Consider the following 14,737-nt stretch of genomic DNA (forward strand, 5'->3'; position numbering starts at 1 on the left):
GCCATACTTACACTGTCCACCTCCTTGGCCTTTTGACTAAGACTTACACAATCCTATCACTGCTGCAAAGTCCCACAGAGCCCAGTGTAGTCTTACCTAGCTTTGCTTCTCATCATTGAAGCTCCTGCTATTTTAATACTCTTGTACCTGCCTATTTTAACATCTGAACACCTGGGATTCATAAACACAGTTCAACAGATCCCTGTCCCTTGGCTGAGCTGATGAAAACCATTTTCCATCCAGCTTGTAGCAAAGGAACGAGATTTCGAAACTCTGCAGGTTGTCTGGACTTGAATTTTGACATTTATGCTCAGTGCCAATCTTTACTGTCAGTGCCCTCAGCATCAGCATCCTGACAGCAGGCATTTTGACACTGGCTGGGGATTCCCTCAGGGACCAACTCGTCAGGGATGGCATCTCCTTCCCTGCATCAGGAACCTCTCCAAACCTTGCTTTGTCTTCTGACTGCACCCAGATGCGCACGCCGCAGCGACACTTCACACTTCCCAAGGGGAGCATGGTCATCTCTAGAGCCCATCAGAACCCCTGGGGCTATGGACTGGCTTTGCCAGGAGCCTCCAGGGTCAAAGCATTAATCAGAAATCTGGCACAATGAGAGAACAATTTGATCATCAGGCTCAGTTAAAATAACCCTACAGACCCCTTTCCATGTCTCTGATGGTGAGAAAAGCATAGCTTGCTGGGGTGAAGGTAAGTGATGCTGCCTGAACTCATGCAGGCTGCAGTGGGGCCCATCCACAGCACCACGACACAGCCCTCCACAGTAAGTGGACCAGACACCCCATCCTGCTTTGAGGAGAGCTGGTTGGCCCAGCTGCTTCTGAGGTCCAGTTTGCTTCTCTCCATAACCATTGTGGACAAGGAAACGATGCCTCGGAATCCATTTTTTACTCATCAGCTGGTGCCCGTTTGAATCATGTGCACAGCCTGTCACTGAGGCTGGCTCAGATACCGCTCCTCCCCCTGCAGAGTCTATGGGAATGGCTTACCTCTCGGCTTCATTGAGTGCACACTGTAGACATGTCTTTGTTGTTTCTTTTCAGACAAGCCACGAATGAACAACATCCTCACTTCTGCCACCGAACCCTACGACCTGTCCTTCTCCCGGTCCTTCCAGAACCTCTCTCACCTCCCACCATCCTATGAGTCTGCCGTCAAGACAAACCCAAGTAAATATTCTTCTCTGAAGAGACTAAGTAGGTGTCAGCTCATTTCATTTCTTTTGTGTCTCATTTGCTTGTAAGCCACATTGGGCACAATGTTAAGGCAATAACCTTCTTCCCTCTGTCGTTGTGCTGCCCCAGTTGGTGTCTCTGGTAATGAGTCTTCTGGCTGTCACTTCCCATTAAGGAAGAGTGTAGAGAAAGAATCACTTCATTACTGTGAGAGCACTGTAGTTATTTGCTTACTGAGCTCCTCCTGTGCTGCCTCCCATTACACCACCTTGTATCTGCTCCTCAGAGTCATCTGAGAATCTTCCTTCTGCTGGAGTTGAGATGAACCAAGGTGTCTGCCCCGAATCAGCTGAGTTCACTTTGGTGTACCCAGGGCAGGTATCTCCCCATCCATGGGGTAGCTGAAATCAGATGGCAAGCCCGTGTTGACAGAAAGCTGCTGAAATGGTTGGGGGCATCTATTTCAGTAGGAGGACAGTGGTGTGATCTGCTGCCATGTTTCATGGTGTATGTGTCTGGATCTGGTCCTGACTTGTGCCATGCACTGATTCGAGGACTGTCTCTGTTATTGTGGCATGTTGCTGCCACCCTGTTCACACTAGTTGGTATCTGTTCTTTCTTACTGTTTTATGTGCTGCATTGTTCTGCCAACTTTGCTGTGAATGCTCCAGCCCATCACCTTTGCTGATGGCACTCTTCAGCTTTGGTGGGTTTATGAAATAAGTGGCATTTCTGCGGCAAATGCTCTCTCCAGACTGACACTAGGCTTGTAGTATATATGTTTCCTTGAACATTTTCTGGATGCAGCTTGTATTCATACTGCTGAATTTAGAGAAATATCTTAGGTCTTTATCCTTGCAATAGCTTCATTGAAGGTAGGTAAGGATGAGGCGCAGATCCTACTTCCTTAGTATGCATAAAATCTGCATTCCCAATTTAGCCAGCTAAGTGAGAGACACAAAATTAAGTGGCAGGTAAGCCCTTGGACTGTCAATAGGAAATCTCTGTGGAAGACTTTTCAGAAAAGAAAATGGAGTGGAAATGTAGCACATAAAAACCTCAGCCCAGTCCTTGGCACTTCAGCATGGAACATGTTTAGCATTAAGGCAAATGCATTTGATGTGTTTAAAAGCAATATTGTGCTTAACCTTGTTGGAGAACAGAGGTGAGGTATTTTGTGACTGGAGCCTGCCATCTTCCCTGTTCAGCGTGCCACATGCATAACTCTGCTTTACCATGAGCTTTGGTCCCCGATAGCATTTGGCTCTCACACTGCCACCCACAAGCATTTTCCCATTACTACAGCCTAACAATGGACAGTCCATGTTCTTGATCAACTTTGATGGTACTATCTAATATTGAAAACCCTTGAAATCATGGCACTTTAATATTACTGCTTTAAGATGTGATGATTTATTTTTATTTCTTATCTGAAATGAAAATTTCTCAGCATAACAAATATACCCTCTAGATAGCCCTGAAAACTAGTCTAATTGGTAATTGATTTGCAGTGCCTGGGATTACCTGTGGTACATACTTCCTATTCAGAGTCTGGGAGAGCTCCATCCTGGCATCACTGAGAATAGGTTAGAAATGATGGCTGCTCCTGTCATGATGCAGAGGATGGTCAGGACCATTTCTAGCCTGTGCTTTATTTATTGCTTCACATATTGTGCATGGATTCTCAGTGAAATCTCCTTGAGCTCCATATTAAAGCTATTGATGTATCTCAGTGAAACATTAAAAAGCAACAAATGAATCCCAACTGAAACTCCCACCCCTTCCACAGCCAACATCTGGGAATGTATGTCAGATCTGAACACTCTCCTCTACATACTCCTGCAATTCTTACCTGACTCAGACCAAGTATAAATTCACCCACACCAAGCAATGCCACCTCTTTACTGAGCAATACTTTACTGAGTGGTGTCTCACCAGTCTGACCCATTGGGTGCAGTAAATTTTGCTCAGCAGTTGAAGAAAGGATGAGCCCTTACTTGTCCAGCTTGCCCCTCGGTAGACCACAGAGAAATGAATAAGTATTGAACCCTAGCACTGCATTTCACAGGTATTTGTCTAAAGTGACAAAACCAGGTTTGTATTAAGGTGCCAAGATTACACATCCTCAAGAACGCGCTGAGTATCGTCAGCGTCCCTCTCTTGAGCTTCTCCTGACAGTGACCCTGTCCCCATTCAGAGGATACCTGGCAGTCAACATGAACCTAAGAACATTGCAGTTAGTCTTTGGGCATTGGCTGGAGTGGGGCTCATTCACTCCCTTAGCTTTTCAGAAGCATCCACCCTAGAAGGGGGTTCCCTGCACACTGCAATGGAAAGAGCAGCTATTTACCCATGAGGAGCAGGTTCTAGTTACAGTTCAGTCATCTTTGCAAGGCACCAAACTATCCTTTTGCAAAGCACCTGATAAATGTCAAACCAACTGCCTCACACTGTATTTTTTACTAACTAGACAGCAGTTCCAGCTCTGAAAGTGCTAAGCACTCCATGCTCCCACTGGGCTTGCATATGCTCAACTCCTCTGGAATTACTGAATCACTTTCTTATGGCTGGTCTTCTTCAGAGCCAAAGGAAAATAGGCACTCAGGTCCTAGACCTGCCCTTGTTAAATGCCAGCAATACTTTTTCTTACTCCATATGAGGGAGCTAAAGGCAACACAAATTCTAGGAAAAGTATCTAAATACTGGGATTTGCAAAGATTGTTTTGTTTTGTTGTATTTTTCATATTTAAAGTGACTTGTTTCTAACAAACTCCCTATCATGGTTAAAAAAATAGAATGTTGTGAAGAGCTCATTAACAAACATCATATTTCTGAGTAAAACAAAAGGAATTAGATACATTTTTAATCAGATATTTCAGTTGCCAGACAGCTAAAGATCACTTATTCTCCCACAGTTGGCAGTGACAGTGAAATGCAGTTTCTTCCCAAGAACATCTAAATTGAATAATCAAGGCCTATCCAGGAAGAAATAATGTTTAGTTTAATATCTCCTTGCCAGAAATGGGGAGACTTCACTCAGCAAGGGTATGGTGAGATCCACCTCACCCTACTTTAGCTGTTCAGCAATCGGGCATCTTGTTTGTGCATTTGATGGAGGCATCTCTATAGTCAGTGAAGGACATCTCCATGTGAGCTCTCTGAAGGTCCCAGTCTGTCACTGACACCAGAGTTACTCTGGTAAGCTACCTAGCTCTTTGCTGGATAACAAGCCTAATTTGAGATGCCTAGAGCTTAATGAGGTACATCCCGCTTTAGGAGCCTCATCTCAGTGATTTGTGAAACAAGGAAGAGATGAGCATCTGCTGCATCTGCATCCCTGGGGAATGTGCTGAGCTTGGGGATGGGACCTCCTCACCACTGGAGTAGCAGGATGAGCACTCACCTCTGCTGTCATTTGACTAAGAAAGTAGGACTATGACTTCTTCTTCCAGAGCAAGAACTTGAAGAGGGTCCAGGCCTTATAGGAGCAGTAGGAAACATGTCGATCTAGCATAGCAAACAGGCAGAAGCAGACCCCGTGCAAGCAGCGCTATTTCTACTTCCATGGCTGTTTAACTCCTCAGCTTTTACTTCAAGGTACAGACAACAGGAAACCCATTTGGGGTTGCTACATGTGAAGCCAAGGAGGGGGATCCCTGAGGGACAGGGTACCACATTCATGGGAAGCCCTATGCCTTGTCATGCTGGCATGTGGGAAGAGCAGCGGTGAGTGGGTGTGGGAACACATGGCTGAGCAAGAGCAGCTGGATTAATTCTACCCTGCCCAGCACTCCAGGGAACTGGTGCCTCCAGCTAAGTGAGAAAGGTCAGTCAGGAAGGAAGATAATATTTTCAGGCATATTAAGCCACTTGGTATTGGCTAAAGAAGCATCACAAATGACTAGGCAGCTTGGAAATGTTACAGCCAATTAAAACAGGAGAGACAAGCCCAGAGAGAAAATACACTGGAGCTGCAGAGAAAGAAAAGCAAATAAATTACCTTTATGTAAAGCAGAGAAATGACTGTGATGGCTTTACAAACATACACAAATGCATGTATTTTAACCATATTCACATACAACTACGGGAAGAAAAAATATCCTTGGCTTTTCCACATTCTCTTTGCAGAATGCCACAAACATACCTCATTTCCCTAATTACAGTGTGAGAGGAGCTTTGCTCTGCCTTTCTGTGATGGCATCTCAGACATGTAGAGGTGAGATGTGTAAGAGCACTCATTTGTGTTTCTACCTCCAAATGGAAGGAAGGAAAAAAAGCCAAAAAAGCTGTCTGAGGGCAAATCAGCTCATTTAAAGCCAAGCCAGATGAAGCACTTAAACACTCCTCAAGTTTGATGAGACCATCCATGGACAATGTTCTAGAAATTGCCAAAGAAAGAGAGGGAGGAAAGAAACAACCAAAACCTATGGAAAAATGGAAGTCCTGAAAATGTGCAGAAAATGTGATTTCCAGGAATTCAAAATATATGAAAAAGTGAGTGAAGCCCCAGAAGTGAGATTTAACTTAAAAAAAAAAAGGAGAAACTTCCTTTATCAACCAGTACGCCAGTGATTTCATTCTGTCTCCACATGTATTCTTGCCTTTTGGAATCCACTGAGGACACATTTTGAATTCTTAAGCACATCCATGAGGCAGAAACATATTCTATTGTAGTTTTATTTTGGCTAAAAATCCAAGTGTCAGTTTTCACATGAGCATCGATGAGAAGATAAGGGGTAGCAGTATCAGAGCCTCACTAGCCCAGTGACCTTCCTGGTGCAATATGGATAAGATGGATCAGATTGGGTGGGTTCAGTTACCAGAAGCATTCTGATTCTGAAACTGTGCAACCAGATAGTCCTAAGTTCCCACTACGTGCAAGGATGAAGCACCCAGTGTCTCCAGTCTCAAAAGCCTGGAGATGTGTTGGTTTCATCGCTTTCCCTGCATACAGAGATGCTGTGGTTACAGAGCTGTGCTAAGCTTCTCCCTTGGCATGAAGGCACAAGTGTGACCCAGCACGCTCAGCCTCCTGTCAAACTACGTTCCCCATGACTGGTTCTGCAACAGTCGTGAACTGACACCACATTCCAGAGGCAACTGCCTGTTAAATGTCTGTCTGGTGCCTGCTTAAACTATCTTGTTGTTCATGGGAAACTGCCATTTTGGCTTTGATTCCTTAGAGGTGGAGATGTGAAGTCGTTCTACACCTGAAAATGTTCCCAGAAGAACTGTGCCGATATCTATATATGTCTCAGCATCACAGGAGGACACAGCCTATGTGAGTCTGGGAACAACTTTGAAATGAAATAAATACCCTGAATGGGTTAACCACTGCCAGCAAAAGGCCATTCAGACCCCTATGCTGTGTACAGGGGTGGAAGAAGGAAGGAAAAGATGTTTTTAATACTCTAAGTTGGCAAAAATGTTAAAGTCCAGAGCAGGCTGCGTTCTTTACCTAAATTGGCAAGGAACAACTTCAAAACACTTTTAATCAGCTGATCCTGCCACCTCACCAGCAGCCTCAAACCACTGTAAACCTCGCATAAGCTGGTTTAGATCCTGCTGGCAATTACCACAGCCAGGTTTGAGCATCCAACCACATCTCCGTTTGGGATATTCTCTGCTTTAATTATGTCTATTTAGAGTCACTTGGGCAAATCCAGTGGACCTTCTGTCACGCAGAGCAGAGGCCAAGTGCCAAAGTGCTAATTGCTTAGCTCCTATTCAGCATCCAACTCCAAGCATTATTATCAAGCCAGCGCACACCAAGTGTATGCAAGTCTATCTATGGCCACATTATAGAATAAAAATGTCTACAATTACTGTGGCCATATGGAATTTTCCCAGTCCTTCTCAGGCTTCCTAGAAGGTGATTTTAAAGACACAAGAGCGTTAAAGCAGGGGAGCCATTGTCTGACATTTCCAATGAGACATTCTTCCAAAAAGCTTAAAAGAAGACTTATTTCTACAATATATACTCTGGAGAGAAAATCCCATCAGTAGCAAGCTGATGTAGAGGAGAGCTCTGGGTAACTCTCCACCAAGGAGAGCCTTGGTGGTGTGTAGGCTGTAAAGAAGAGGTTGGCAGCAACAGTGGTGCCAACAGGCTGCGCATTTTGGCATGCATATTCTCAGCTTGTACTTTTGGATGCCGAGACATGGGGATCAACCATCCTCCTCACAGGTCTTCTGGGTTATGTGGACTGTTCTCAGGACCATGAGGAGTAAAGTCCAGGAGGCAGTGAGAGAGGGCTGAATATATAGGAGATGAGGAAATTAGAGCATGAGATCCACAAGATGCTTACAGCACTCAGGGTTTAGATGAAGACTTTAAGGCACCAATGCATAACTTACCTTGTGAGCAGACTTCCAGGATGTTGTGAGCACCATCATAGAATCAGGGTGGCTGGGGCTGGAAGGGACCATAATCTTCACATTACAAGTTGGTTGAATCAGGTCATTCCAGCTGTTGTAGGATTAAAGTGATATATCAGGATGCATCTGCAGTAGCCAACATCCTTTCTGAGTCTAAAAGCCAAAAAGAAGGGGGTGGGTGGGAGTGGGTGAGCTGAGTTCCCAAGCAACAGAGAGAAGCAAATTGAGCAAGAACCATTCCATGGAGTAAATTCCATTCTATCAACCAAGGTGTCTGAAAAATGGGGAATGGGACCCTGGACATATGGTTCAGACTCTCAGAGAGAGCATCCCATGCCCACCAAACCTGCTCTGTGATCACATTTAAAAAGACTCAGAAGTAGTCATTAAAGACGTGAGGAAGTCAGTCATGGATTCCAGAGCACACCCACATCTGAAGCCAGAAGCGAGGTGTGAGTTTCTTCAAATGGGGAACTCACCTACCCCAGCTCACCTTCCCTGTGCTTTCTATATCAGTGTATTGTGAAGGTGACACTTGATAATTTCCCCATGACTCACCATTTGTGTAAATCAACCAATACCACAGTCCAGACTCAACAACATATGGTCTGTTGTGTCATGGTGCAAGGTGTGTTGTGTTGCACAGGGTCTTATACCTGTTTATGTGCAATTATGACACTCTTTGTCTGCTATAAGCCCATGGTGACACAACCCACACAGGGCTGGCATCTCTGACAGGCAGCACCCTGACATGGATGTCCATGCCCAGGTCCAGCTGCTGGTCCCTTGGAGGAGGCAGCTTGTCCAAGGCAGTGTGCTGTACACAGTCCCTTTTCACCCCATGGAACAGCGCTCTGACATTCCTAACTCTTCCCTTTCCTTTCCCACAGCTGACAAAGAGGCTGATGAGTACTACATGAGGAGGAGACACTTGCCTGACCTGGCAGCCCGGGGCACACTCCCTATCAACGTCATCAAAATGTCTCAACAGACCAACCAGAGGGACAGGCCCCGCCGTCCCATCAGGGCCATGTCTCAGGACAGAGTGCTGTCTCCTGAGAGGTTCATGCCTGAGGAGTTTAGCATGTCCTATGAACGGATCCTCTCAGACGAGCAGCTCCTGTCTGCAGAGCGCCTCCACTCCCAAGACCCGCTGCTCTCCCCGGAGCGGTCGGGGTACCCTGAGCAGTCTATGTCACGGGCATTATCACACACAGACGTCTTTGTATCAACACCCGTCTTGGATCGCTACAGGATGACAAAAATGCACTCCCATCCTAGTGCCTCAAATAACTTGTACAATACCTTAGGTATGACCCCAACCTCCGCCAAGCGCCAAGCATTTGCCTCCCGACGGCACAACACAGTAGAACAACTGCATTATATTCCAGGACACCACCATCACTACCGCACAGCGAGCAAAACAGAGGTGACTGTTTGATAGGACCTCGTGCATTGTAGATACTCTTTAAGGACTGGGGTGGCCACAACACCCCAGACTGCAGAGGCCTTATAGGCCAAGATAACCTCTAATAACTCAGTGTCTGAAAAGACTTCTCTGACAGTCCCATCCACGTTGTTGTTTTTAAAGCCACCCCTTCACCGGTGACATAAGAAGAACCCAAGCAAGCAAGCAGATGGTAGTGAGGGATAATAGGGGAAATTTCTTGATGTGCATCAGTTTCTGTCAAAGAAAGCCATAGTAGTCAATGGCTCCTTCTAAGGGCTCACCTGCATTATCTCATTGTCCTTATGAATTTAGGACTTTTCAGTTGCTACAGGTAGAAGCAGTCTCATGCAGCCCAAGACAGGGAGGAGGAAACACAGCACCCAGTTCTGGCAGGAAGGGGTACTGCTCTTGGTCTGCATGCCAGCCCTCAAGCCTGGCCTTTCTGTAGCAAGAAGGTAAGCTTCTGGCTGCTGAGGATCACCTCCAGACTGCTCGCTATCAGTCAGCACCCGTACATCTGTTTTCCATCACCCTTGGAGCGAATTCAAGGGCAGACTTTCCTAGGGGACTGGCAGATCTAGGGACAAGAATAGCCTGGCTGAGAAATAAAGGTTTAGTTTATATTAAATATATTCATAAGAGAAAAACATCCTAGTGCCTACAAATCGCCTGCTCTCTCAGTGTAGGAAGTAGTGGGGTTGATGTGTTCAATAAGCACAAATATGCTGAAATGCTTGTTAGACCCTTTCCCCCACTCATTCTAGTATCTTGGTGTCTCCAACATGTAAATAGGAAGGAGGAAGAGGGTTTCTCGTCCTCCAGCTTCTTGCCACTGCTGAACCTAAGGCACCAGAATTCGTCCAGCTTCGCACTGCTGACCTGTGCTGGGGGAAGTCCTGACTCCACTGAGACCCCTGCAAGGCCAAGGCTACCACACACTCACTGAGCCCGTTTATTGTTCTGAAAGCATCTTCCACTGGCCCAGTTTCCCCATTTCTGAACAAACATTCTCTCAGTTACATCCTAGAACTCCATATGTAGCAGATCTTTTTCTAGCCCTTAGCAGAAGCACAAGGCTGAGGGTGTCTTGTCTACAGAAAAAGAGGTCGGTAATTTTCCATTATCTTCTCTCCATCTGCAAGAAAACCTTCCAAATTCCAAATCCACTGAGTACCAATCCTAACCATGAAGACAGTTACATTTCATGCATAGAAATTATATATCCAGCATAATTATAATAAGTGGGCATGTTGTATATCTGACTAATGCTAATTAGATACTGTATATTGTAACATCTGTAAAACATAGACTCGTGGGTCCAGAATTTGTGAGGGTTTTATCTATGGCTTTCAAGCCAGACTGGGCTTTGCTTTGGTTTCTGTTGGTTTTCTTTTGGTTTGGTTTGGGGTTTTTTTTCCTTGTATTTGTGTTCCTATCAAATTCTGTAGAACTAACTCACACTAGAGCATACTTCTGTGGCCAGGAAAGGGTCTCAGAGGTCTTGAAGGCCAGCCAGACCCAGTGCTGTAACTGTTAGTGCTGGACTCACTGTTCTTGGTGTGCATTCAAAGCCCCACCACATGCACACACCCATGCTGCTAATCCCAGTGAGAGGCATGCTTGTCCTCCAGCTGAAATGACAACTGACTGCAGGCTGTAAACACATTCCCATCCAGTATTTCTCTCTTCATGCCCTACATTCCCACACTAAGCCTTTTCCTACATGGCTTTTCACTTCATGTAAATTAGGCCTGCCCTTCTCCCTCCCCTCAAATACCTCCCACCTCCTGGCCTTAATGATGTTCCCAGCTCAACACATCATTCCTGTAGCATATAATGACTGTAGGTTGTTGTGAGCTTGAGTCTTGTGTGGAGGCTTATGGTACAGCGCCAGGTTTATCTGATGCAGGGTAGGCAGGAAGAGTATGCCATCTTCCCCCGATGGGATTTAGAGGTCGGAGGCCTCAGTGGGGTGGCCATGTGGCCTTTCCCGTTCCCAGACTGTCTTAATTCTTGGGCTTTCTTCTGCCACGCCTGATGGAGACTGTTCAGAAAGGACTCCGGCTGTCACAAGTACTGGGGCTTTGTTTGGCGGAAACTGAGCTGGGAAGGAATGAATAAGAGCCTCCACGGTTCAGGTGGTCATTACCGCGCAGCCTTGGGCAAAATCAATCTGGGCAACAACCAGAGTAGTCTATTGATCACAGTGGCAGTGCATGGCATGGGAAGGATAAGAGAAAAAAGGCTCACAGCCCATCTCCTGCCCTTGATGGACACTTCCTCCCCTGACTACCTCTAAGCTCCTCAGCTCACTCACTGGTTACTTCTTCAGAGAAGGCAATCCCTGTGAAAGCATTGCGCTTGCTGACCTTCCCACAGACCGAAGCTTGTGCCTCTTGTGAAGAGAAGAGAATCACACATGGCTCATGGGGAGGCAATCTCCGCTGAGGTTCTGGGGCTCTTCCATCCTCTCATGGCCCAAGCAAAGCCAGGATCTTCCACTCTGCAAGCAGGGAGATGTGAACACTGTGGGAGAGGGAAGGCAATCCTAGAAGCTCCAGGAGTTAAGATGGAAGAGTTGGAGGAGCAAAGGTGACCGTGTGAGGCTGTGGGTAGGTGAACTCTCCTCTCTATCCATTTCCATAGTTGTATGTCTCAAGCTCTAGTCTTCATTTAAATGTTCTATTCTTGAACATAAGAAGCTGCTGGACCAGATGCCAATATGGAAATGTTTCACTCAAGTAGCTCACGCTGTGCTGTGCTCCAGGCCATTTGACCTCAGAGCCTTCTCTTATTCTGACTGAGGCCCTCTTCTAACTTGTCCTACCTGGGCAACAGTCCTCCAAAGAAAACTTATCCCCATTTCCTCCTCTTTCCTATCAACTCAACAGTTTCAAGCAGACGTGCCCCACAAGAACCATCAAAAAGACTTTCTAGGCCAAATCACTTCAGGGACTCTGCCACCACCACAGAAAATTTTCAGCAAATTTCCTTGGGAAGGCACCATGATCACAATTTGTTCCTGTGCACCATGTCTTCCCATGGCTTGCTATGTGTGCTGGAATGCGTTGATAGCTACCGCAGTGATATTTCAGCACACTGAGGTGTTCTTATGCCATTTGTTACCTTATTCTGTGTTCTGAGAGTTTGTCAGTGAAAGGACACTTGGTTCAGGACTGGGTGTCATGATCCATAGCCTGGTCCCAAGCACTTCGGTTCCCCATGGTCAACATGTGTGATAATGGTAACACTTCCCTATTCTGCAGAGGCATTATGAGGGTTCATACCATACTGTTGATGAAGTGCTTTGAGACCTCCCACAACAGATACTGTAGAGCAGCAAAGCATTTTTATTAACACTGTCACCATTATCCTGCCACATCATGTCTGATGTGTTGCAAGCCAGTGTCTGTCCAGAATGAGAGTGCTAGGGTGGGGGGATGCAGTTGCCCAGATTTCCTACTGCTCTTCTTCTGGTCAGGGTCCCACACAGGCAAGCGGCTCTGGGGGATGCTGTGACCTGCACTTGGACCTTTCTGTTTTCTTCTCCTCATGTCTGAGTCACCTTAATGTTTGGCACTCAGGAGAAAAGCAGGAAGCAGTCACTGTCCTCTGTACAGTAAAATATCATCTGCCTTGATTCACCTAATATACTCTGAAGAATTGATCTGTCTTTTTCTCCAACCCCCAGCTGGAAACATACATCTGTGGAGTGTCCAGTTCCCAGAGTGCATGTGCAGGGACTGGGGGAGGGTGATGTAGAAAACTTTATATCATTTCCTACAAACTGATAATGATTTGCATTCCCCAAGCAGTGACACGTAAGAGTGAGCTGCACTGATTTTATACAACTCTCCTTGATAGAGCTACTTGTATGTATATGTATATACACACAAACACATGTATATACATACATACTGTAAATGCAGTCATTAAGCTCTGACTGACCCTGTACCAGTCTAAGCTTCCAAACTATGTTGAATCATTCTTTGAAATGTGAAAACTATTTGTAATGAACCACACAGAGCACCACATGGAATGGAAATTTTGTCATAAAAGTCTTCTAATGCCACTGAATTGTGTTTTAAGGAAAAAAAAAAAAACCAAAATATTTTTCAATGTTTTAATGTTCCTTTTATAAATGAGGATCTGTTACTTGGGGGTGGGGGGGGTGGGGGTGGGAAGAAACAGGGACTGTTACCCAGGAGTAAGCCCTCCTTTCCTGGCCTAGATTCCACTTCTGTCTACTGTTCTGCTAGCCTGGCTAGCTGCAAAGCTGGTCCCATGGGCCTGGGCATGCATATTTCTGTTGAGAAGCATTCCCACCAGGAATCTGCAAGACCTTGGCATCAAGTTTTTGTAAGGGATGGGTATTTCCTAGTAGCTGGGAAGATGTATCCATCTTCTTCCACTACAACAAACTTAACTGTCATGAAAGAGGGTGACTCCAATTGTATTTGAAGTAAATGTTCGGATTTGCAATCAATCTGCCATTCTTCAGTTTATGTGATGGAGAAAAAGATTATCTTAGTTTTGTTTCAGATTTAGTGCTTATCCTGGAAGGAGGCACTCTGCTGAAATGCACTTAACAAACACATTTCATGTGCAAGTGTATTTCAGATGAGTGAAAAGCTGGTGGGGGTAATATGTGAGATGGGGGTTAAATATTTTGATAAACAGTGTTGTTAGCAATAAGCCTGTGTTGGGGCTGCTTCTTAGAGAACAGCCACTTCTGTGTTGTATGTCCCTAAGTGGATGGTCGAAGGTCTCGATCCCAGCCTCTCTTAGCTGGTTCAAGGAGGTGCCCAAATCCAGCTGGGAAAACCAACCTACGCTTCACCCGCTGGCTGCCGGGGGCGAGGGGAGAGTTGGACAATCCCATTCCAGCACGTCAGTGTACATCTGGAACAGGTCTCTGCTCCCAGCAACGTGCGAAGAGGCATCCCATGGCTCCAACAGGAGGTCACCATCCCCACCAGCTCCGCTGCAGGCAGATGTGCGTCGCACCACCCCGACCCGCTGCCCGTGTGCTCCGCGATGGCTCCTGACCTTCTGTCTGCAAACCCCTTAGGTGTTTTTGTAGCAAGAATTTCTTGGCTCTGAGAAAGACACTTCTTACTGTAGGCTTTTTAGTTTGGGGGACAATATTTCCTAGGAGGGGGTAAGTGGATATTTTTGTGCTTTAGCCCGGTTTATGGATTCCATGTTTATTATACAGTAGTACTGAAGAGGAAGTACATTTGTATCTGTAACTTTGCACAGACTCTTGGTTGACCATTAAACAAGCTTCAAGATGAGCAGTATTTGACTGTTTTTCTCTGTATTATTCTCGTTGTTATACTTACCTGTAAAAGCACATTCTGTATGTACTGTAAACAAAAATATTATCAGTTTAGTAAAATTTAGAGTCTTAAGGATTTTTCCACTTTTGTCAGTAACAAATATTTATGGATTAAAAAATAAAGGCAATTTCAACATATAAATTGTTTCTTTTGATATCTATTCGGGGGGGAGGAAGGCCGTTTTCTTGGCAGCCTTCCCAATCTTTGTAATCAGCATTTGAAAGGTAGATATCTATATTTCTGTGTGTAGTTAAATAGCAGCTATTAAAATGAATGCTACAAGGCCTGGAAGAGTCATTATTTTTACGTATATGTTTACTGTATTTCATCATCATTCCAGAAAATAGCAGGGGAAGAAACAAGACGTTCCT

The 14,737-nt window shown here is 45.4% G+C and overlaps 1 protein-coding gene across 4 annotated transcripts in view; it reads left to right on the top strand.

Annotated features, from left to right (window-relative positions):
- Window positions 1–14,507, top strand: part of SHISA6 (shisa family member 6) — a 232,061-nt gene extending 217,554 nt beyond the window's left edge. For 3 of the 4 annotated variants that reach the window (XM_061363182.1, XM_061363424.1, XM_061363259.1), the window contains 2 exons: window positions 1,065–1,217; window positions 8,465–14,507. In XM_061363182.1, the coding sequence (XP_061219166.1) occupies window positions 1,065–1,217; window positions 8,465–9,015 (704 nt within the window). In that variant the 3' untranslated portion in view covers window positions 9,016–14,507. The remainder of the gene's footprint in view (window positions 1–1,064; window positions 1,218–8,464) is intronic. The other variant, XM_061363343.1, reaches the window with a different exon arrangement.
- The last annotated feature ends 230 nt before the right edge of the window (window positions 14,508–14,737 follow it).

The sequence above is a fragment of the Neopsephotus bourkii genome, unplaced genomic scaffold (genome assembly GCF_033783945.1).
Source record: "Neopsephotus bourkii isolate Nb327-2 ecotype Australia unplaced genomic scaffold, CSIRO-AGI_Nbou_v1 NB_5, whole genome shotgun sequence".
Classification (NCBI taxonomy): domain Eukaryota; kingdom Metazoa; phylum Chordata; class Aves; order Psittaciformes; family Psittacidae; genus Neopsephotus; species Neopsephotus bourkii.